The sequence below is a fragment of the Platalea leucorodia genome, assembly GCF_965183815.1.
Source record: "Platalea leucorodia genome assembly, chromosome: 20".
NCBI lineage: Eukaryota > Metazoa > Chordata > Aves > Pelecaniformes > Threskiornithidae > Platalea > Platalea leucorodia.
This window is the reverse complement of record NC_138842.1, coordinates 2,470,222-2,495,662: the sequence shown is the minus strand read 5'-3', so window position 1 is coordinate 2,495,662 and position 25,441 is coordinate 2,470,222. Positions and strand designations below refer to the sequence as shown.

The 25,441-nt window shown below is 44.5% G+C and overlaps 1 protein-coding gene across 1 annotated transcript in view; it reads right to left on the bottom strand.

The window, feature by feature from the left end:
* Nucleotides 1-2,827: 2,827 nt before the first annotated feature.
* The window catches only part of BARX2 (BARX homeobox 2), a gene marked incomplete at both ends in the record, with an annotated part of 35,345 nt that continues 12,731 nt past the window's right edge, over nt 2,828-25,441 (bottom strand). The window contains 3 exons of the mRNA XM_082330547.1: nt 2,828-3,079; nt 4,296-4,380; nt 6,994-7,291. Coding sequence (XP_082186673.1) covers nt 2,828-3,079; nt 4,296-4,380; nt 6,994-7,291 — 635 coding nt within the window. The remainder of the gene's footprint in view (nt 3,080-4,295; nt 4,381-6,993; nt 7,292-25,441) is intronic.

The following is a 25,441-nucleotide window of genomic DNA, read 5'->3' as shown; positions in this document are numbered from 1 at the left end:
TTTTCATATTTATTTCATTGGCTAGCACAGAAACACCACACACCACTTCCTATTTCAGGGCAAGAAAGTAATTTTTTTCCCCGTTTCTATTTTTCTTTTTCCCCCACCATATAAATGTACCAAAATTCCTCACATTAGACAAATTGACTAGGTGCCGAATGCAAAAAAAAAACCAAAAAACAAACCAAAAACAAACAAAAAAACCCCCCCAAAAACCCACAAACCCCACGTGCGTTACCCATTTTATGGAACACATTTTGGTTGAAAGGCTATATACCGAAATTTCCAAATGCTATGTTTGAAATACACCTCTGATTTTTTTTTTTTTTTAATTCACTAGAAGATATTTCCACTTTGAACTCAGAGAACTTAAAATATCTTTGATGCCTTCCCTGACGGTCAGCTTTTTATGCTTCTGGAATGATCTGCACACAAAATTTGATTTAGTGAACTACTCAGGCTTCCAAATAAACTAGTACAGACTCTTGCAGACTTTTTTGCAATCTGATGGTGAAACTCATTAAACAAATTATTTCCAGTAAATTGCTCCCTTCACCCTCACCGAGTACTACCGCATTTAAGACTTGTGGAAACGTTTTATTTTGAGATAACAGTGCTGTTGCTACTGTCCAAGAACAATAGAGGACGATTATAGATTTCATAGACCATCTAATCTAATTCCTGTATAAACAGGCCATAGGCCTTTTTTTAAATGAAATGCCATTTCAAGTCCAATAGATATGGTTGAACTAAAGCACAGTTCTGGAAAGAAAAAAAGAGAGACATCCACAGATAAAGAACATCCAACAGCATACTGCATCGTAACTCCAGACAAGCGCCACAATCCTGCCCTACCACCCTTGCCTCTCACCGTGCCTGTCACGAGTACGTCAGGGCTCTGTGGAAAGAGCAGTGGTTCAAAGACAAATTTTGACGCATTTTAACGGCAAAGACTTTGCAGCTCACAGCCTGCATTTTCAACACAAGGGAAATCTTTTATCCCATTTCCATCTCTCTGTCCCTTAAAAAAAAAAAAGCTAAATGGCATCAAATGCCTGGGATTTTCAAAGTTTCTTGCAAACGAGCATTTCCCACCTTTGGTGAATTTTTTTTTTTATGTTTAGGTGCAAACCTGTAGATGCCTTTTCAAAGCTGATTACCGTGTAGTAAGCACTCAGCCATACACAGTCAGCGGAGCAGTGTCCCACCCTGGCTTCGCTGAAGTCAGCTGGAATTTTGCCACGTAGCTATTACCTGATGCAGATGCGCGTGCCATTGCAGAGCTAATGAAGAGGTGGAATTAAAGTCTTTCGAACACCATTGAGCAAGAAACGGGAGAAAAAGAAATCCTTTCTCCCCACTCAACACCCTTTGGATAAGTCACTTAAGATCTACGTGTGTGAATTGTTACCACTGCCCCGAAAACTGGATCTTAAGAAATCATCTTCACGGGGTCACAAAGACCCATTTATTGGATGTCCAGATGTAACTGCAGGAGGGGAGGTGACAGAAAACAGCTAGAACACCAGCGCGCTCTATTCTGACACATCCATCTGCGCCCAGCGACAAGGTGGCATTAACAACACCCCTCACCTACCTTAGCAGGGTGCTACATGGAAGTTTGCACAGTGCTGGCTGCACAGTGGTGTTACGGAAAGTCTGATGACTCCCATTTTCTCCAGGGTTTGTTAGAATAGAAAAACCTAGCCCAGAAAAGTCTCTGTCTAGCATTCTGAAAGAGAAACAACAACAACTGTTTTATTTATATATTTAATTTTTAATTAAAAAATAAAGGTTATCTTAATACATCTCTTGCAGCCTTTGGGCAAAATGCACCCTTAACAAGACTTTATGAAACATGATGCACATCTATTCTTGGCACACATCTTAAACAAACGCGAACTTTCTGCAGCAACTTCTTAAATCCATCATTCTCCCAAAACCCTGAAAACATTTAAATGTTCTTTAAAAAAACCTTACAAAAATTAGAAGTGGGCCCAAAGCAAAAGTCCCAGACCCAAGCATCCCAAAGCTTTTGGAGCAGACTCAAATCCAAACCCTCATCTCATTCGGAGTTTTATCCTGGATCACTGCAAAGTCACAGACACGGCACCCAAACAACCAAGAGAGATGAAATCTGAATGCTGACCCGGGTACGAATCTCGCTTCAGAAGCTTTGATCTTTAGACTGGGCCAAAGCAAACCTATGGGTCTGAACTCCTTCCTAAAACTGTTTAAGTTGGGCCCATCCCTAACAGAAATAAGTGCTGGTTACACGATGAAATGGTGCTATCGGAGCTCCCCATTTCTTAGCTGTCCCTGATCTGAGGCCAGACCAAGTACTCCGTCCATTTGCACTACTTTAAAAGGCAAGGATAAAGTCAAGCGAACACACTGAACCCTCCAACACAGTCGCATCACTACACATTTGCCTCCCGCAGCATGAAAGGAGCCCTGGACCGCTCCTTTACTTGCCAGGAGCTGTCTCAGGTTTCTAGACGCGGTTCTCTCTGGAAACACGTTCAGGCCTCCGTCACTACCTGTGGGAAGGCTTATGCACGCCGCCGGAGGGACGGGTCGTCACCACTCACACGGGATGTCTTTGTTCCACCGTGGCCCATGATGGCTGATTCCCAAAGGCACAAAGTGACCGATCTTTAGACTTTTACACAAGGTCTACATATATATATATATATATTTATATATATATGTACACACACACAATTACATACATATTTAAATATATATATATACACATATATATATTTGGTTTTGGTTTTTCTCTTTTATCTTTTTTTTTTTGCTTTTCTTTTTTCCCCTTTCCCTCCTAACTTAATGGCGTAGTCTCCTCTGAGGAGGGCTCTGGTATATGTTCTGCAGACTTCTCTGTCTCCAGAGAGACTTCTGGCTTCTCCTCTGTCAATTTAGGCTCCTCGGCAGCTTGACATCCCTCCAGCTCCTGACTCTGAGCCTGGCTGTTCATTTTCTCTTCTGCTTCGATTTCCTCCGAAGTGGGAATGGAGTTTTTCTTTGGACGGCCTTTGGGCTTCGTTGGAGCCTCCTGTCCACCCTTCAGCACCTGGGGCAAAGAGACGAACCGTCAGGATCAATCTGAACTTTGCCACTGTGAGACATCCTTTAGAAAAGGATGAAACTCGGCTTTGACCTCAAAGTTAATCCATGACTTGGTCACCGTTTCAGCCTCATTCATGGAGTGAGCTCACCCGTTATCTCATATAAATAAAATGAAATGCAAACATTACCGGCAAGGACACCTAAAACTCCAGAGGTGTCTAAGTCAGTTCCTACGGGAGGCCCAAAAGCAACCTATGCACACAGTCCTCAACACTACACACACAGAAGATTTTATGCAGAATTCAGTTCCTTTCCTGAGTGTTTGCTTTATTCAAAGCCCAAGTAAGAACAGTCATAAACCTTAGCCAGGATTTCCTCTGTCTGCCTTTCCTCCAGCCTCTTTGACTTCTGAAATAGCCTTTTTTTTTTTCGTAACACCCGCATTAAAATACACGAGACCCCTCTCATCTGTGTAAAAGGTGGGAGTCAGCAAAACAGGCCTGTGCCTGTGTTGTATTCCCTCTCCCTTCACACCATCACTGCAGCAACAAGACACTTCCAACCAAAGATCTGTATCCAAGCAAATCCCAAATTTGTTTTAAGTGGCAGTAACTTCTGCAGCTGTCACACACATTCAAAGATACAGTCTAGAACTGCATCTCCTCTCCCAGATCAGAATACATAAACATCTCCACTGGAGAATGTCACAGCATCATGGTTCCCACCAGGATTTATCAGACAGTTGTCCTTTCTAAAAGCATTTTAACTGGAAAAGGGCCATGAAGCTGAGAATAAGTTGAAGAGGTGAAAGGACGATATGAAAAGCGAGAATTGATGATACTAGCTCTCAAAACTGCATTGGTTTCCATGGAGCAATACAATCTTTTTTGTCTATGCGCATAGCCAATCCCACAAGCATTAAGATCACAGGAATGCCAAAAATGCAGAGGGAGATATTTTGGTTCTTCCCTCTGTTCTGTTCTAATTTCTTTCATCCCTTTGCCTTGTATACTTCCTACTGCCTATGGTCCCTCTAGCCCACCACATATGTTGCAGTATAAACTTTTAAAAAAAGAGTATATTTCTAAGAAAAGTGATCGAGAATAAAGCAAAATTTGGTATAAATAGACACAGGTCACTGACACTATGCTCAACTTCCAAATCTGTTCTTTTGAAATCAGTTTTTAAGGACCATGGAGAAACGGTAACAACCCACTTACCATTTTCTTCCACTTCATCCTACGGTTCTGGTACCACGTCTTCACCTGGAGCTGAGTCAGCCCCAACGACTGGGCTAAGTCAAGCCTGGGAGACAAGACAGACATTCAAATGAGTTCACGGAGGAGGAGAAGAGCTCAGAAGCCAGGCGCAGCCAGTCCAACACTCTAAGAGCATACAACAGTGGGACCATCAGAAAAGATAGCTATTTGTCTCTCTAATCTGTTGTTTTGAGAAAAGGTCAGACAAAAGTGGTAAACCACTGTGAATTTAGGATGTAAAGATAGATGCTCTTATGGAAAAAGCAAGAATCTTTAGGTGTTTGCAGGCTATCTGTTCTCTTTTCTCCTCTGTGACCGCTGGACAAATGAACAAGCCTCGAAGTTGCGGAAGTTTGCCTGCCCTCTTTGAAACACAAGCCTGCTGTACTCCAACTGCTGACACTCCACGTTCGTATATGAAGCGGGGAGCTACTGCTACACTGCATCCCTGAAAAACACGTCTATGGTGTCTGAAGCAAACATGTAAGAACCAAGACACCCAGCATCAGTCCGCCTTTGAAAGTGCTGCTCTTTGTATCATATTTCTTCTTCACTACCTACATAATGGGGATAATAATACTTTCTCATTTCTCACGGAGTAGTGGCACATCTAAATCTATTAATTTCTTATGCATTCTACTATTATAGGCAATTGAGGCTTATAAATGAATTTATTATTTGCGTGTTTAGCTTAAGGGTATATGTGGCAGACAGCCCATAATCCTGATTCATCCTCCACAAATCTCCAACCTGTGCAAGTTCCTCTGAAACCATTCATTATTTCTGTATTAAAACCCAGGATATGAAGCAAATGCAGCTCAGAGTAACTCTTTATCCTTCCCCACAGGTGACAGCACCATGCATCTGGCAGTGTTGTAATGGAGTTGCACAACGGACGGAGTTGGAAACCCTCAACAACGCTGGGCAAGTGCCCCACAGAGTCACGCAAGTCCTGCAGGTGGGACAGCTCAAACTCAGAGTCACATTCCAAGGTGTTCTGGATTGTGTGAACTTTTTGGAAGATATTTCCTCGCCGTTGGATGGGGAAACACGTTTGTCAAGGCCAAGTTTTTCATAATAAAACTTCTGTTTCAGCTAGGCTCCTAGGGCAGTCAGACTCACTCTTACATTTGCAAATGACTACATAGCCCACACCAGCTCTCCGCGCTCAAACGCACACTCATGGATTCATGTTTTTCCCCCACTTTAGATTCACTCTAGACCTACAGGCTTGGTTTGCCTACTGCCTATGCCACTACATAATGTCTGCGAGATATCCCATTGACTTAAAGATACTAATCACTGTTATTTGAGAAGCAGAATCTAGCAGAGGCATTATCCTGTTGTACTGCACTCCCTTACTAGTAATAAACCAAGTGCTTCAGTTGCCCTCCAAGCAGCACAATCTCGTGTCCAGGCCAAAAGCTGCAGGAGTGAACGCAGATCGCAACCCACTGCTTCGCCATCACGCTTCCAGCCATGAGTTGACAGAGAGAAACACTGCTTGACTAACTCTTGCCTTAGTGCACATGTCTTATCACACTTTGATTACCTGCAACCAGTTACCATCTCTGGCCACGCGCATTAGCATAACCAGCACTGCCTAGAAACCTGAGGAAACAAACAGAGGGGAAGTGGTACACGGACAGGAATTGCTCATCGGCCTCAAACATGTACAAAGCCAAGGAACAGTCATACCGCAAAATTAACAGCCTCAAGTGCTTCATCAACTGTGTCAACCATCTGTTTATGTGAAGCTGTGAGGAGTCAGTACAGGAGCATCAGGAACTCTGAAACTGCATGAGACAGTCTGGCTGTGCCCATGAAATTTGGTATAGCTGCGATTCTTGGCCTTGGTGACGGGCAGTATGAGCGAAGAATGCCGATCTTCAAAACCAATTTACATATTGGGACACTGCCATCTGTGGAGTTCAAACCCTCTCTAAGTTTACAGACTTAATAGGAATTGGACAGGTCTTTTTCCTGTAATTTAAATTTGCAAAGTAGGATTCAAAGCCTTTAAAAAAGATAAAACCTCTCCTTAGTTTAGTTTATCCATTTGGCACCAAATAGTCTCTAAGAACTTGCCTTTTCCTTCACAAAGACAAGGTACTCGCCTGTGCCTTCACAAGGACAAGGCAGCCTTCAACCCTATGTACCCCTCTGTTTTCAAGCTGATGGACAGGCCATCGCCTTCTCACTGAATTGCTACCCAAGTTTGCTAGATGAAAGCTAGTTCAGCAGCTAGTTGAAACTACAGCCAGCCTCCCGGCTGCCATGGAGACACAGCCATCCACCACCAGATCCCAGGAGGGGATGGGCTCCACCTTTTTTCAAGTGTGCAGCAGGAATGGGAAAGACGGAGCCTTCTGACTCTGTACCTTGCCTATCTCTGAGCCTGGATGCCTGCTAGAAAGCATGTGTCTCACCATGTGGCATTTCCATCGATATAATCTATTCATGTCACCTTTGATCCCAGGAAAAGTTAGCCTTGAAATTGAATCTGGTCATCTGCCTACGTCCTTGGCCTATGGCAGAGGCATGTCTGTGCAGCTAGAAGGCAGCAACTATAGCCAGGGAGCGTTCGGTATAGGAACAGCTGAGCAGGGCTAGAGCAGCTTTTTTGCTCATTCCTTTTCCTACTGCAAGACTGACCTACCTGTCAGGGGTAGACAGATACTTCTGCTTCTGGAATTTCTTCTCCAAGCCCATCAGCTGGAGCTCCGTGAAGATGGTCCTACTCCGGCGTGGCTTTTTTAACCGAGGCGTGGGCTGCTCTGCCTCCGACTCGCTGCTGGCATGGGTCTCGCTGGCAGGCGTCTCTGAGCTCGAAGTCCCCGAGGAGGGCTGGGCTGGCAGCACGCGGGAGCTGGTGGCAGCTGGGACGAGGTGAGGGACCACGGAGGGCTGCCTGGTGATGACGGAGATGAGGGGATATGCCCTCAGAGAAGGGGACCCTGGCAGGGAAGGAAGCAGAGGTGGATAAAGGCCGGTTCAGTGGCAATATGGTTAAGTAACAGAAGCACTGGAGAGAGCAGGGAGAGAGTAAGACCTTCCCTGGCTCCGCCATTTACTTGTTAAATGACCAGAAGCAAGTGAATTCCCCTCTTTGGACCTGTTCCTTCTCCCAGATTGCATGTGTTTAGCTTTCCTTGGGCTAGGAGTCTTGATGTGCATTTCCCTAGCACAGGGAAAGGAGGGCCTGCATTTCCATTGCCTTTTGGTTTTGGTTTCGTTTTTTTTTAGGAGCTATTATAATACACACCATTGAAGTCATCTCTCTAATTACCACAAGAGATTAAACTCAGCTAACAATGAAATCTGTCCCCATTCATGCAACTTTGCTTCTCTACAGACACTAGGACAGGGTGCACTTGAGACAGTTACCTGATCTCCCTTTACAGGCGACAGACAACTGACTTCAAGTCACAATTCATCTCATCCTCTCGTAGGTAACCAACCGAAAGAGTCAGATGAATCACACTTTCATCTTCCGCCGTCTATACTGATCCCGTTGACTATACAGGCAGATGAGGATGAATAGACGGGAAGCAGAGTTCTTCACCAACTCAATTCTACAGCTTATAGCAACCAGTTGATACCAGCCCTAAAAAAAACCCCCACAGTTCTGCTCCAATCCTTTCAGGTCAGGGCCAGTCTGGGATGACAAATCTAAACATTCCCAAACAGTAGAGGAAGTTCTGATTCACATCAGACCGTCTCAATTTATAGCTACAGACAGATTTCTGCTCAGCCTTAGCTCCAGGAAATCAAATGTTCCTTTAAAATTTAGGCAGGGAAACAGGGCCGCGTATGGGAAATGCACACTCATTGCAAGACAGCACTGTATACAACTTTGCAGCCAACCTGCATGGTCTTGGGCAGGTCACTTTCTTGCTCCATACCTCAGTTTACCTCATTTGCAAAATGGAAACAATCCTCCTTACCTGCTTCACTGGTGGTAAAACATGGATTAAAGTTTAATGTACATAAAGTATTCTGAGATCTTTAGATAAATGGTACTGTGGAAAGGAACATATTACACCAGCAGGCCTGACTGTGAAACTCTTAATATGAATCACCACTAATGAAAATAATGATCTGTAGACCTCAATGAGTCTATTTCGGTGAGTAACTCGTCACAGTGGAAGAAAGGAGTTGCCAGCCTGGCCTGCTCATGACCTGTATTCCTTACCCTCCTCCCCGAGTGAAGGGTTGTGATCGCATAAATCAGGTCCCAGGTAAGCTGCAGCGCACGGGGTACATCACAGAAGCGTCGCTTCTCTCCACAACCACTGCAAGTTGTGCAAAATCCAGCCACTTACAAAGCAAGCTTGGAAAACTATTGCCAAAACACTGTAAATCCCAAGAGACTGCAATTTAAGCAAGACTCACTACAGAGTGGGGTTTAGGCAGACTGGGACTTAAGCCTTGCTTTCTCCTCCACATCTCTGCAACACTAAAAATCAAAATTTTTCCATTAAATTTAAATTATTCCACTTAAACCACCAAGGAAGTACTTGAGAGCTGAGATCAGAATTGCCAAGCCAACCTTCAGCTTGCGTAAAGCATTATCTACCTTTTCTTTCTGTGGATTTTTTTCAGCTGAAGATCGTGCTGATCTACAGCATCACCAAGTAACCTGGCAGAAATTCTGCCTTGATTTACAGCCTCAGTGGCTGTTCAAAGATCATAAATTAGGATAGACCGCGCTGTCCTTTGCTTTACACTCCTAATTCTGCCCTCACTGATATTTATGCACCCACTGGCACCAGCCAGCTACACAGAAGGTAAAACAGATCCTGCTCCCATAGTCTATATCCTCCTCGCCAGTACCCACTACGGTTGGTTTCTGCCGTCTCAGGATAGCAAAAGCAATGCCGACCCACCAATGGAACAGACTACTTCCATTTCAGCCAAATTTGCCGAAAAGAATCAGCCCCTCTTCCCTTCTTGAAGGGCACCTTCATTGCAAGCGTCCTATGCAGGAACCCTGAAGCCACCTGCACCGTAAGAGATGTTCCTGGGTGAGGATGTGTTCATGGTCTGCATCTGGCAGCAGTCCTGGGACTTAGCCCTTCTGCACTACCGCTCTTCTGCATTACTGCTCTCCTTCTCAGAGGCTAGAAGAGAAGAGACGTCACGGATCCCAGTCCCAACCTGCTCTGAATGAGGAGACTGAAAGCCGATGCCCTAGCTTACACGCCATAAAGGAGCGGCTCCAGCCTTATTACATACCCTTACCCTGCTGTGAGGGGGGCCTGGTTCAAACCTGCCCGTCACACAGCTCCTGCTCCCCTGCAGGTGCATTTGCCAAGCCTTATCTCGTAGCCTGAAACCCCAGTCCTGTCCTTGCACATGGGTGGCTTCTGGCACCAGATCACTGGTTAATTGATACTTTTACCCTTGTACCCCCGTATATTTCCAGCAGGGCTCTCCATAAACCACAAGATTACTAAGGAGTAATAAATCACCAGAGCTCAGAAACCCCTGCAAGGCTCCAAGTGACTGAAACCTCTGGACAAAAGCATTTTTACAAGGAACTCTCTTCAAGCGAGGTCAGCAAAAGGCATTTGATATCAGAGCAATCAGGGATATTTGCTTTCCCGAATGGCATGCCAGCAGCATGTGGGACTGCTCGGGAGTGGGGGGAGGCTAGCTACAATGGTCCCGGAGCTTAAGATCTGCCTCCCTCAAACACAGGAAAGTCTCTTCAGGCTATTTTTGTAATAATCAGGTAGGATCAGGAATAAAAGAACTGCTTTCCTCCTTCCAAGATCAGCAGCAAGAACCCGGCTATTTTTGCAGGGTAGAGCAGTGGTTGGTTATTAGAGAAGCAGATGACATCGGAGTTGTTCAGGTCCACGTTTTCAAGTGCTGAGCACCTGAATGAGGGGATACATTTTCCAAAATGTTCAGCAGCCAGCAGCTGTGACCTGCCCAAATGCTCAGAAAAGCTCAGCACACGCTTATTTTTGGTGCCCACGTCAGGGCACGTATTTACTTACGGCACTTCTGAAACCGCTGTTCTACTTCTGTGCAAGTAGTGCTTTGCAACTGCTGAGTTGCTTCAAGCTCCAGGTGGTGAACAGATTTGTGAGGCTGCTGACACTAAGCGTCTTATATTTGTTTATCATTTGTGCTCATAAGAGAAGCCTTTGCTTATGGTTTGACACCAACAGTTGCGACGGCGCTTTTAGAAACCATCACGAATAATGAAAGCATCTGTTGATGTTCAGCCCAGCCGTATACAGGGCTTCTCAGCTTTCTGCCCTCAGCCTGATGAGGACACAAGATGGTCAGGGCATAGAGTAAGGGCAGCATTTAGAGAAAGACGTGGGGTTCAAGGCTGCAGATATTTTCTGGGGGGAAAGTTGCTGGCCAGAAAGGGGGCAATGCTTCAGCAGCCAACTCTCTTTGCAGATGGAGTAAAACAGAAATAGCTAGCCTCTACATTGCACTAGCTAGCTTCTAGATCACAAAGAAAAGAGCCTAACTTCAGTGTCCTGTTCTGGATCTAGTTATCCCAAAGTTCAAAGGTAGCTGAAGTTGAGCCAGTGCATTGTCTCTAGGTACACTATTAACATGACTCCCCTCAAACCATCCGTACATTTCTTACCCTGATAACGCCTTGGCTTCCAAACACAACGAAATCTGAGGCTAGATCTAAATTTCACGTCCCCCAGCGTTCAAAGGTATCTCTAGACTGACATGGTATTGTTAGAATGGAATAATTTCCTAATCTTCAACAAATTAAACGCTGGCAAGCCGCTCTTGTCTGCTCAGCACTGTTGTGACATGCTCTGTCTCCCAAAATGGGAAGGAATGGAAATGACGCGCTCTTCCTTTCCGTACCTGCCTTTCAGAACAGTTTCAGCTGAATGTATACTTTCCTGCATTGCTGTCTGAGCACCTTTTCCAATCCTGACCCACTGGTCTTTTGCACTTGAAAACCAAAAAGCAGCCCACATAAGCCAGAAAATGAGGAATTAGTTTGCTACCCTAGCAACACGCCTCAAGGGTTTTATTGTCTCCATCTAAAATGATCAAGAGGCAGCACAGTCCAATGGTGAAGCCACCCAGTGGTTTAGGACTCAGGAGGTCTCAATGCTCTTCATAAGGACAGCGGTCTCTTACTATGTGGTTTTATACAGGAAAGTCCCAGTTTCATCTGTTAGAATAGTTTTAATCACCCCAAAGTCTAGGGTAGTCTCAGGCTCACTTTGCTGCTGAATACTTTTCAAATACTTGGGAAGTATTAGTATAATCCACGCTTCATACCACGCACGTCTGAGGGAGCAGTGCTTCAGCAACAGAAGTTTTCCTGTAGTTATTTTTTAAGCATTTGAATAGTCTCAATTTCAAGCAGCAAGAAAGCTCTTCTTTCTGTCCATCTCTGTAAAGCTAACATCTGGCCACTCAGTTGCTAAAACTAACCAAGAGCTAAAAATAAAAAGGACATTGGATCTGCAGAGTGTTTTCTAAGGATTCGAAAACATTTTGCTTTGCTATTTAAATCAGGGCATGCTGGCAGCCGCCGTACAGGGAATAACAGACCTGCCCCTTGCACAACGCACTGACCACACCACCTTGAAAAGAGCTGGCTTACTCAAGCCACGCGGGTCTAGAAGAATCCCAGACTCCTGTTTCCTAATTACACGTAAAATATTTGTCCTAGAAATGTATCATGATCTAACGTATCCAAAGATATTTTTTTCTCGCTTGTTATGCTTTTCAGCAGTAACGCCAAGAAGAAGTACAGAGAATTCATCCCATTTTCTCCAGAAGGTTTCAGTCAGGAATGTCAATTTTTACTAGCCAGAACAAGCCGATATCCCAGGCATAAATCTGCAGCGTGTTGGCCTTTTACTCCCTCTTACCCCAGGTACGAACCCAAGAGGGAAAGCAGCAAAGACTCGGGCCTCGCCACCCTGGCCGCAGCGACATGAGCAGGAATTGGGAACGCTTGCTTTTCGTCAGACCGAGCTGAAGTCAGCTCCCCCTCATCTGCTTATAACCACCAGGTATGACGCAATAGGTGCATCACCAGTACAACAGATCGCATTGCAAAAGTTTTAATTAAAAATAAATACTTCAAACAAATCTTTTCCCCTTCTTTTTCCCTCTCCGCCTCCTCCCTGGCTTACTTTCAACCCCGGCAGACACAGACTGCAGGGAAGAGAAAAGGGAAAGCACTAATTAATTGCACTGTTTGACTGCCGGCAATAGCAGAACAGTTTTCCTCCTAGGCAAACTCAGCTAATTCTGTTTTGGAAAGAAAGAAAAAGGAAGGAAAGATTTATGGATCAGCTCCTCTTGGCAGGTCAGCCCTGCTCGGAGGCAGAATGAAATCTCACTCAGAATGGGCTGCAGTGAAAGGTAAATAATAAAAGAAAATGAACTTACGACTCAGGAAGGTCTATAAATCTGCCTTCTCCTGAGTGTCAGAACAAAAGGGAACCAAGAAGGAGTTGAGTTCATTTAGGAAAGAACTTCATTTTGCTGAAGGAGTGGGCAGCCTACTGAAAGGAAGAAGCCAGCCCTGAGTGAAGAAAAGAAGGTGAAAGCAGCAAGGAAACGCTGAGAATAAGTTGAACCATACGCAGTTTGTTTTGCGGGCAGGGCGTTACATCTGCTTTTTCCACCACAGATCCCCAAAAGCTGAGATTTGCCAGCCATGCCGTTCCCATGGATCTTGGCTGGACTTTACCGCCAGAGCTGAGCGTGGACCTGGTACAATCCACAAACTCAACGTGGCCCAGGAGCCAACTGGTTAAAGACAACAGCCAAACACCCACTGCGTGCCCCAGGCCACAGGCTGTCCTCTCAGGTCAGTGTGGGCTCCTTTGCCTTGTGCTCGCTAGAGCTAGCAAAGCCTGACCAGGGACCTAACGTGACTCTTATGCAAGGGCTGTGCTCCTTCTGCTTCGCTTCCTCAGCCAGCGTGCACCACACGGACCTGCAGCATCTCTCTTGTCCACCAGGAACCCTACTGAGGGTAGTAAAGCGATTCTTGCTCTCACGTTAGACCTTACTCCATCTGTTTTTGCTGACGTTGGATTTAAGCCTTCTCTGCTCCATCTATACCAGGCTCAGACATAGGGGCCTCTTCCTGCATCTCCTTGCCTCCCCTTTGCTGCCCCCCAGCATGCCGAGCATTGGCAAGCATGGGATCAGCATCTCGCCGGGCACTGCTGCTTGTCTCCCCTGGAAAGGCGACTTTCCCTCCCCCGGCAGGGCTTGTCTCAGCCTACATTCAGCACCGCATCGTTGCATAGCCACGCTGTCGGCTCGCTTGCGGAGTGCGCCTGTCATGAAAGCGATCACGCGGTCGGGCAAGGCAAGGCAGCAGGCAAGAGGTGGTGGGACGAGGAGCATGCACACATACCCCCCCTCTGCCTGCGCCCTTGGCAGCAGAGTTGTACCCTCGAGCTGCCGAGTTTACCACGGACTAAGCACCTCCACAGCGAGATGTCTTCTCGTCTCTTCCCTGTGCTTACGGTGTGTTTTTACAGGCACTGCCAAACCAAGATACCTCGCTTATTTGCAATTCCATTATATTATCCAATAACACACAAGAAACTTAAGCCACTGTGTAAGTAAGAAAACTGCACTCATCTACTCTTAATGTCTTCCTTAAGCTCCGCTTTATGATTATTAACTATTAGAAGGCAGCTTGCATCAGGTTCTTCCCAAGGTCAGTGCTGTGCTCCACCAAGCGCCCTGATAAGGACTTAAAGGCAAAAGGAAAGAGAAGAACAGCAATGGGCTGTGCACGTACCAGGCAAATTCATTTCCCCTTAGGAACTGGCGCTTAGGAGAGGGCTGAAGGGAAATAACCAGGTCTCCCAGCCTCCTTGCAAACAGCCCAAGATCCAGTCCTTTCCTAGATGCGCTGCCCACTGGAGTGCTGTCATTAACAAACACTTGAATCCCAAGTTAAAAAAATGACCTGGGTGATGTTTATGCTATGCAGCATGGTGCTGTGCACAGACCCCTTGGCTATCTCTAGAATGGGAAGCAGCATAGCCATGCCAGGGTACGATTGCACCTGAGCTAACTAGGGCCTGAAGAGAGGTGGGCTAATTAGGCTGTGAACACTGTGTCGACAGCTTGACAGTTTCCACGACACGAGTCGCTGCATTTGCACGGTGCAGCCCTTGCAACGTGTTAACACCGATGGTCCGTCAGAGCTAGCTACCCCTCTTGTATCCTCTCCTAACGGGCTGGGAGTCCAGGCACAGCCACAAAATCTTCCTGAAGCTGTCCCCTGCGCAAGTCTCAAGCCCAGAGGTGGTACCTAAGTATGGACTTAAATGTTTTTAGCAACGCTGTCAAACAAAGCTTGGCCAGAGAGGTGCTGACAGATAATTTGTCAGGAATCCTTTGAAACAAACAGTTCAGACATTGATTCTCTTCTCATTCTTTCCAGTCTTACTGTAAGACAAATCTACAGAGCTTACCCCTCTTTGAATACTGAAATAGCTGGAAAACCTGCATGCGGTCCTCAGACCCTTTAAAAGTGCCATATCTCAACACCGCAATCAGATCTTTCTGTGGCTAGCACATATTAAATCGGAATTCTGGAACTGGGAATGCTTGAGAATGCTCTTTATTGCCATTCCTCTTCTCCAGCATCTCAGCACCTAAGAGCTCAGTCACTTAACTGACAGCACTGTTTTGGGAGAGGAGATTTTTCTTTATTTGTTTTTGTTGCTTCTTTTTCTACTAGCTCTCTTTTTCTTTGGTTAGATGTGGAAACCAGTTGTAGCTAAGCAAGAGCCAAAGTCTCTGCACATAAGCAGAGGTGAAGGGCACTTCTGGAACATTTTTGAAAGCTTCCAGAAATAGTCCCAAGACTCAGCCCAAATGCACAGAGCCAAAATTTCCCTGGGAATCATGAGTGTCACAGAGGCTACAGGAAAGCAGAGCAGTCAACCCTGAAAATCAACCCTGAAATCTAAGTGCAGAACTGGAGCATGAAGAGACACTGGTGGTGCTCCGAAATAGCATTCAGCAAGGTTCCTTGGAGCAAAGTCTAACTGTTCATCATCAAAGGCTGCAGGTACAGTTCACACCATATCCTATTTCCATTTCAATTCAATGAATCCTATTAGCCCGACAAGGACCACGAGTCTTGCAAAAATTAAATGCAACTCAGCTACGCAGCAAAAAGTCTGCTTGGCAGCAAACGGCTTCTCTCCTTTGTGGAAGAATCCAGACCCAACTGATGTCCATGACAAAATGCCCATCAGCTTCAGTGGAGCCAGGATTTCACCTGCCTGTGTCCACCAAAGGCCAAGAAAAAAGAAATTTAAAGTTAGTGCAGCTAAAATGGTCCTTTTCAGGGCATTCTGACTGAAGGCCAATTCTTCAGGAGTCTATACCTTCTGTGATGAGCCAAGTGTAAGCGAGGGAAAAAAGCAGCACCTTATCAAATGGTCATTTTTGACAACAGCTTCTTAGGTGGCGGAAAATTAGGGCTCATCCAGGAGTCCTATTTTACCTTCCCTAGGCACATTAGAGAACAATCACTTTTCTGTTCAATCATGTTTTTTGAGGGAGTGGGTTTTCAGCTGAAGTCAGTTGCAAACAAAAACCCTGATGTCTGTAAATATTAACTTTTATAATAACGAATATAACCTATTGCAGCTAAAAGGTGCTCTTCCTCAAAGCATCTCTCATCACGCAAGTACCTGTCCAGCTATCCAGAGGTGAGCGGAGCCGGACACAAGCTTCAGCTGCCGTTCCCCAGGCTGCGAGGCACTTAGATCTGTGGTTAAGTTTAGCCCAATTTCAAAGCCACAAGTGAAATTCCCTCAGCGCTTGGAGCTGTGAGATCCAGGTTTTCTGTTTCAAGCCCATCCCCATTAGCAATTTATCAACGTAATGTTTCCATATAACTTCTACATAATAACAGTAATTAATAAGTTTGAATGCATCTGAGGCATGCATGCCGGAGGCCTTCACAAAAACTAAACTGAAAGATAATTAATCCTTACTTAATAATGACATTTGATATTTATATTGTGCATTTTTACATGTTTAAGGCATCGTACACACAGTAAGTAATTGGCCTTGAACAAATGACGAGCCTGAGAGCCTCCCTGAACAAGAACCGTCTCACTCCCTGCTGCCACAGGCAGATGTATAATACCCTGCCTTAGACAGGACTGCATGTGGGGCAATTATCTATCTTATAAACACAATCCAAAAATTCACCTACAGCATCAGTGTCTCCAGGGATGCCAGATCCCTGAAGGATGGCACCAGGGTTCCTCTGGCTGGGTTGGCGATAACCATTATAACAAGCTGGCTTCGTTCGAGGGCCATACTGGTGGGGGAGGAGACAGGAATGCACGGTGAATCTGGAGTCGGAAGACCTGGTTGTGCTGCTGTCCCGGGGCTCGTCACTCTGCCGTGGCTTCCCGTTATCACAGGATAGCAATGCTTAGCTGCTGGGCTGCTTCTCAGCTGCCGGAAAGATATAAGCAAGCATCTCCTGGGTGCTATAGGGACGTGCTATAGGTTGTTCTCCTTGCACACAGCCGCCTTTCTTCCAGGCTGTCTGGCAAACAGGAGAGTGTCCCAGGACCTTGCCAGATCCTCAGTGAAGGAGAAAATTTATATATAAAGAAGATTTTTTTCTTTTGTTTTTAAAGAAGCATTTAAAGAATCTATTTGGCCAGCACTCAAGAAATCCTTTGTAGCAAATGTAATAGCACTCTGGCTTAATCAGTGGAGAATGAATCAGAAGAACACACACCACTTTTCTATTTTGAATTATTCTGCTTCATGTATTCAAACAGCAACCTGCCTTTTGGAAGGGAGCCCCCCTTGACTCAAATCCACGCTCTTCAGGCAAAATGAGCGTGGCTCAGAGAGGTCCTGCTCTTTGTCTGAGGCTACAGAAAAGTGATTCTGTCTGGCATTCCTCATCTTTAGCAGATGACCCCTTTAAATCCTACTCAGTGGGAAAGGAGGTGCTCTGAACCCAAGCAGATGAGTCCTAATATCTCCTGTTGGGATATATGGGCCCAAGGCCATCACGACTGGAAACAGCTCCAAAGGGAGGGTGGGTTTGGACATGAACCTCCGTTCCAGGCCCTTACTGTTTGGACTCCGAGGGAGTTTTAAGACCAGGCCACATTAGTCCCAGAGAAATAAACACGAGCACATCTCCATAAACGACAGCACAGGAAAGTTACTGGGATACAAGCCACCAGCTCATTTACCATATCTGTATCAAGGGACACTTTGGCTCCATTAAGCCAACTTCAATTTGAAGCTCTCTCATTTGAACTAAGTCATGTTAAATACTTCAGCCAAGTGTTTCCTCCATTACCGAGGATAAGACTCAACTCTAGAGCTCATCACCCCTTGGACCCAGATTTAGCAAGCAAAGTAGCCAAAAGATTACAGAATGAAATAGCTAGAAGGAAGGGATTTACAGGCAGTCTCTGGTCTTGTCTATTGGGGGTGGAGGAGAAACACAGCACCAAGAAGACCCAACTCTCAGGGTGTCTAAGCTTAAGTTGCATCAAGTTTCTGTCTTTATTGATGACAGCCAGATGACTAGACATCTTGGGACACTGGGGAGAAATCCTGGAGGCCAAATCCAACCCTCCGTCCAGATGGTGTCACTGGTCAAGGAGCAAGATTTGGACTCAGATCTAGGAACAGATCGTCAGAGCCGAGAGGGTACAGTTCAATGGAAGGATAAGTCACGTTCTGTTCTTTATACTGCTCCCCAAGTATCTCTTACTGGCCACCATCCAAGATACGAGTCTATAAGGACTCTGGACTGACACATTATGACCATTCCTATATCCTTACACATTTGATAAATAAATCTGCCTTCTCTCAGGATTTCACAGTTTCTGTCCAAGTTCAAACGCATAATGCCATGCACGCATAAATCAATCAATCCTTTACTTCCTGCTCTGTTAATTATTATCACAACATCCATAAGCAAACACCAGCCTTGGACAGCTGACTAGCCGTGCGCACAAAAGCACTCTTCAGGTCTCTCAAGCCCACCCTTGTGTGAGCTCCAGCAAAAAGCTTGCCATAAATATCACTACCTCTTCCTGCTTCGAGCCTCTAAAACACTCTGGTGAGTGACACATGGGAAGAAAGAGAGTGCAATTGTTTCTAAACACCAGACTGTGTAAATTTTGCCTGATGGATCCTTTGGAAAATGCTTTTTTCTTCTCGGGAGAATAGTAGAGCAGTGTTGCAAATACACAGACACCCCCCTCTTTTCCTCCACGCTGAAATGAAAGGGGGACTTCAGCAAGTACCAGCGTTAACCTGAAAGAGACCTGTCATGTCTTGGCAAAGGCTTTGCCTCTTATAATTGTGGCTTATCATCTCAAGGGTTGCTTTATTAATAATCTTGCCCCCATCAGGACACGTTTAGCAGAGGGGTCGGTCTCTCTGAGCTGCATACATGATTCTTTGATCTTGCATCTGCCCTACCAGAGAGAAAACTCATCTCTGTTTCCTCTATGGACAAAAATAAACTCTGCGGACGATTTGGCTGAACAGCTGCACAAACAATGCAATTTAGAAGGATGCAAATGATACACGAGCAGGTTTTGTTCACAGCCTGTCTATCCTTTGTGTTTGCCAATTAGAGCAGCGATCTTAACCCAGCTCTTGTGGCTGGGGTAAGGAGGAGAGACTTATACAGGGAATAAAGCTAAGCACAATGCACATCACAGTACGATTCCAGGAAGCCGAAACCCTATTAGAGTCTAGAGCACCTTCGCATAAGGATTTCCTCCAAACTTGATCTTTTTGGTTGAATAAGCTGACAAAGGCTATGTCACAGCTTCCACCAGCACAGGGCATGGCTATTTTTATTCCCTCCACATCAAGTAACAGCACACCCATGTCACCCCATGGACTGAATCTTAACCCAAACAGAATGAATCAAGGACAGTTAAGCTTTCACTTTTTGGACGGGGGGAAAAAAAAAAAATACAGCTGAATTTCCAGTTTATAGAAACGTTTCATTGCAAACCATTCTGCAACACGGCTAAGTTTCAGTGCTGGCAACTTCATTCCCAAAGCAGCTTCCTTGACTTCAGGATTGTCTACATGATATAAAGTTAGTCATGAGCTGAAGATGTTGCAAGAACCCTCAGTCATGCGGCTTCATCTCTGCCTCTACCTGCAGCCGTGACTACCCAGTACGGACATGGGGAGGCGGGATGCTCACATCGGTTACACCCCCGGTCTCCAGGCACACTGATATTCCACTCGTTTCAACATCTGCGCTTAATTAGCCTGCCCTGTGGCCCAGGAGTGAGCGAGGACAAGGAAAGCTGCATTCACTCCTACAGACATCATGGAAAGAACATGTCAGACTGCAGCATTACACATGTATTTTCGCTGCAGAGTCCAGCTGGGGGATGAAAACACAAGCAGAGCAGACAAGGCAGCTATGGGGTTGCTTTGTAGCAGGGAAACGGGTAAGCAACAAGCAGAATAGCCAGTTGCTCAGTGGAGAAGGACCTAGAGGACTCCAAACAACAGCTCAGCCCACCCTACGCCAGGGTGTACTGTCTGCACCGCATCTTCAGCCTGTACAAACTTGCATAGCCCCCAACATCAAAACCAGTCTGATTTATAGTAGCTGAGACCCAGCCCATTCATTCCAGGGTGGGTGGTGGTTTGGCTTTTTTCAGCTGAAGCACAAAACAAGTTTCACTCCTACTGAAATTCATCTAATCTCAAAAAGAAAACTGAAAAACTTCTCAAGGATAGGCAGTCTCAAAATGGACGCACCCAGAATAAGTAGTTCCACGAGAGAAATGTCAACCTTGGAGTTGCAAAGCACTTTGGAGGCATGCAACCACTTACATGTCAGAAAAGCGATGACAAGGTTTTCCCAGCTACCAGGCTGCCTGTACCACACAGCAGTGGTAGAAGGATAAGCCAGAAATTCCAGTTGGTGGGCTCTAGCTGTCCCGATCTCCAAAGAATACAAGCCCTCACTCAGGCCAGACATTAGTGTGCTGGGGTTTTTTCTGTTCTGATAGGAAGTCAGCCAAGGAGACACTGTTTTCACATCTCCAGATAAACACAGATTAGACTTAGGGTGGAGATAGGCCCTAATTAATCATAAGGGATTGAATTAGGTTTCTACAGTGCTCAAGTTCTGCTAGCTTTCATTGTGAATTAATGCCATTATGGACAGAAATGTTAAAAGGACACCTGTTTCCGACAGCTCCAGTCTAGAACTACAAACGTGCCCCTAGAAACGCTCTGATTTAGGGATCCAGATGGGAGACCCTCCCTCACCCTAAGGTTTGGAGGGCTTTGAGTCAAAGCTTTGGTTATCTCCCATCTCTGGTTTTCATCAGCACATCTGTTTACCTCCGATTCTCCTACGGCACCCGTCACTGAAGAATGCAGCATCGCCGTGTTCCGCAGGTACGTCTGCGACTCGATAACCTCATTTAAATACCAATCATAAAAGTCAATGTGCAAAAAACAACGCAGCCCATTCTTCCCTCCACGCGTGTGCGAGTGCGGAGCTCCCGCTAGCATTAGAAACAACTCCAGGCCGATGGGAATATTGTCTCATTCCCACTGACTTTCTTTACTCTCACCTGCCCCATGAAGGACCAAAAGAACAAAGTTCTGTTCACTTAGGTGTGGATTTTGGGGAAAGAGGACATCAGGCATAGTGTTTCCAACCCTGCCGCTGCCTTCACGTACAATCTCAGCCAAGTCTCTGAATCTCACTGCGCTTCTGTTTTCCCCACATGCAAAATGAGGACGATAATACCTGCCACACAAGGTTGTTGCATGGTCTGGAAAGTACTCAAACGGAAGGCACACGGGGAGGCAGAGGTGTTGTTATCTCACAGCTTGCTGAAGACATTTCCCATTAATAGACTGCATGAGCACTGCATTGAGAACTCTCTTTTGTGTCATACGATTACGAAATTCCTTAATGTGCCATTAATATATATGTTAATACTGAAGCAATGCATGTATCCTGTCATTGTGCAACCGGCAATGTTTCCACGGGAACTCCTCCAATAACAGGCACATATACAGCGTGTGGTTTTTCAAACCAAAATAACTTTTTTCAGCTTTTTTTTTTTTTTAAAAGTTCTTCTAAACCAAGAAAGATATTCTGCCAAAGATCAGCTGTGGCTGCTAATTTTTACATAATAGTGATGTAAAGAAGTAAGTCTGCAGGGAATATTTTTGATATTTCTCAAATACCATCATTACCAGACTCCTTTATGTGGCACTGCTGGGATGAAACTCATCTTAGATTTGGCATTTCCACGCTCTCCTTACAGACAGTATGACACACTGCCAGTGTTTTCATTAAGCTTTGAAACAGGGGCCACATCCCACCTGGAATGTTATCCGATAATCTGCCCAGAGAACTTCGACAATTATTGGCATTTACTGCTATATGATGAAAAGCAACCAACACTACCAATCCATTGAGCTGGATTGGTTTGCTTTGCTCAGCCATGGTATAATAGTTAGGAGGGGTCTTTTAAATTCCAAGTGCTAAATGAGCCTTTAATATATGTTTGGTGAACCACAGATGAAAAAGCACTTCAGTTCTAATATTTAAAAAAAAAAAACCCTACTCATCTTCTTTTCTCTCTTGAAGTATCGATGCCATGCCTACACCCATCTCTGTTTCCACCCCATCTGCTGGGAAGCCAGATCCAAGGTCTTTCAGTTTACGTAGAGCTTTAGAAAGACTTGCTTGGACACTGCAACCAATTTCACTGTCCTGAAATAGATTTTCTCCAATTAATTCAAGAGTGCTTTTTAACGTCTTTTTCCTCCTTCCTTTATTAAATCACTCTATAGAAATGAAAATCTTCAAGTTAGATGGATGCAGTGTTGAATGCATACAGATATAGATATATAGCTCGTTTAATAAAAAGATGATTTCTCTTCTGTGTCTCTTCTGCCTAGCCTGTGTATTCAGACCACCACAAACACTCCAGCTCCACCACAAAATAACATACCGGGGGAAAAAAGTGCAAATGAAACTAAAGCAAAATCAGAAACGTATAATCTGATACAAGAATTGGCTCAAAATAACTAAAGATTTCAAATTATTTTAATCCTTTATTAAAAATAAATTAATAAAGACAGACTGAGTTTAAGGCATCTGAATAGCTTGCTCCTTCCAAATTGATAGTTTCAGACTGACAATACATTCCTACTCCTTTCCAACTTGGAGGGAACAAAATAAGAAACTCTAAAAGAAAAGGAAAAATCCCGTATTAAAACAAAAACCCATGAGAGTTATCTTTGCACACATTATGAAGAGGCAAAAAAGGCATCATTTTAATGATTTTCTCCTCTTTGTGGGTCACCTTTCATTAAATTGTTGAGAATAAAACATACTCCCACCCAGACGTTAACATCTCATTTCCAGTACTGCTTGGGTGAGGAGACCAAATAAAAATAAATGGCTTCTACAATAAGACACATCATCCATCATCAGCATGTAAAACGCAGTCATTAATCACAGAAGCAACCTACTTATTATGGATATTCAAGCACTGGCAATACAAATGCTTATAAAACAGGGGCTCCTTTCATAATTCCCTGCCCTTGTCTCTCAATAGTTTAGAGGATTAACCCTTTTACAACGAGGGATGGGCAAACTGGTTTTGCCTAATTCCAAACCAACTTGACGTCATGGGTTCGAAAGTTCGACTTGAACTCAAACATTATCAGATGCAGTTTGTGCAGAGGGGAGACAGCAGGAAAGAGCTCAGGGAGAGAAAAAGGAAAGAAGACGGTGAAACAGCAAATCAAAAAACCCAGCAGGGCATGGGCAGAATGAAAAAAGTCCAGTAAAGGGTCAAAGGATGGATAAAAATCGCTAATGAATGAGTTGAAACCCCCACAAAGTAATAAACACAGCTCTGTCTTAACACCTATCTTGATGTGATTTGTGGGGAAGTCTCTGCCCTCCTACAGACTTCTCTCTGGTGGGAAAAAAAGACAGATTCCAGTTGTACTTAATTAATCCTCATGAAGAGCACAGTTAAACATATGCAATCCCCACTGACCATATTACTTTGGGCTTCTCTCGCATTTCTTAGCAAAGGATTTTACAATACTTCGCACCAGTGCGTAAGGAACCGCCGTTTTCCTTTAACTGCTGGGAAAGATGAGGCGTGCAGCAAGCATGTAACTGGCTCCACATCATATAGTGAGTCAAGGGCAAAGCCAAGTAGAGATGGCCAAACCACCGGGCGTCCACTGCACAGTTCTCGGCCAGTCCATGGGCCCTGCAAAATCACAAAGTTGTCCCTGTTCCCAACAGCGGCATGTCCCAAGCTGCCAGCTAAATGAATGCTCAGCAGAAAACGTTCGTGTATTTGCAGTCTGATGCAATTCCTTTTCTTTTTCTACACACCCAAAACTTCTATTGACTTCAAGGAGCAAATAAATAGTGGGGACAGGGGGAAAATCAAGAGGTACTGAGAAAAGCAAGAATTGGATGTAATCTGTAGCATGCAAAGGGTTAAATTAAGAGTTTAAAATATATAAGCCTCACTATTTACTGATTGTGGTAAAAAGTGAGACATCTGAATGAAGAAAATTCTTGCAGAGAGAAACTAGATGAGGTATGTATTTGAATTTTCTCACCATGTGCAACTGGCCCCAGTTTAACCAGCGGCCGTAACTTTTCAAACACTTAACTTTGCCATCAACTGGACAAACGTTTCCAATGTCGGTATCAATTACTGGAGGCAAGTGACCCATGATTGGCTTTGGGGAAAACAAACATTTTGAGAAGACAAATTGAAAGAGTCCACTACATTTTAAGCCACGCTGAAGCTACATGCCAGGTACTGGAAACGAACGCTTAAGTTTCTTCTGGGTGGATTTTACAGTTAATTAACAAAGCAGCAATAGGCAGCAGCAGCTATTCCACTACAACCTTCTTCATATGTAAGAAATACCCAGCGAATTACCTTGTAGGCATGACTGGTTTCAGGGTAAAGTGGGCTACGTCCTGGCAAATCATCAGCAAGAAGTTCAAATCATTGCAGAGGTACTCAGAAATTCAGCACTACCTCTACTTCTCAAGCAATATCGGGAGTTTTCCCAAGATATTTCCCCTAAAGGAAATGTTTTTCTTCAACCGAAGTTGCTGTCAAGGCACTGTGATGAATGAAAAGCTTTTTTGGTATCCTTCACTGTCCAAAAGGATTTTCTATCCCGTAATTTACTACAGGAAAGTACCATTTTTATTTTGCAGGCGTATACTCAGAGATAGAGAAATACAATCAGCGGGTAAAAACATTATCGGTGGTTTTGTTTTTTGAAAGGTAATGCCAAAGTGAAGATCACTGGAGAGTTCATATGAGTCAAACAAATCACGCCTAGGCTGTACTAAGCAGTCAATATCTGTGAATAGATAATAGTAATGCTTAGTTTTTAAATAGCTGTCAACTGATTTTAATGCATTTTTACAAGCTGTAACATGACTAATCGTGCCAATATTAAGGAGGGAGAAATAAGGCATGGGTCACAGAAATCACTTTTTCGAAACATATTAAAGCCACAGATCATCAACTATAGCTAGCAAGTTGTCTGCATCGCTTTCACGGTAGCGTCTGTGTTTTCTGATGGGGAAGAAAACAGGCAGTATTTTTTCCTAAGCTGAGTCTGTGCCATAGAAGTCCTATATCAATGTTTATCACGGTTTTATCCCTTTTTCCTGATTAACACTGCTGGATGGGTATCACTTTTACTCTTCTTTGAAGGACAGAAATTTCTATTTCATAGTTGCAAGCTCTTTAGAAAGTGTTAGTGGAAGCTATTAGTTGATCCTGCTATAAGTAGAAACACACAGAAAACAGAAAAGGATCTAAAAAAGGCAAACAACCACGAAAATTGTGACAGCACAAAAGAAAAAGGAAATCATTTGCCAAACCGAGTTTGCCAGACTAAAAAGCAAGTCCATTTAGCCAGCTGAACAGCTCTGAAGACGCTCCAACACTCCTGTGCTAGGTGTGCATGCAGTCAAATCCATCTTTTTCATTTCCACCCACATCCCATTTTCTGTCCTGTCACTGCTCTGCAAA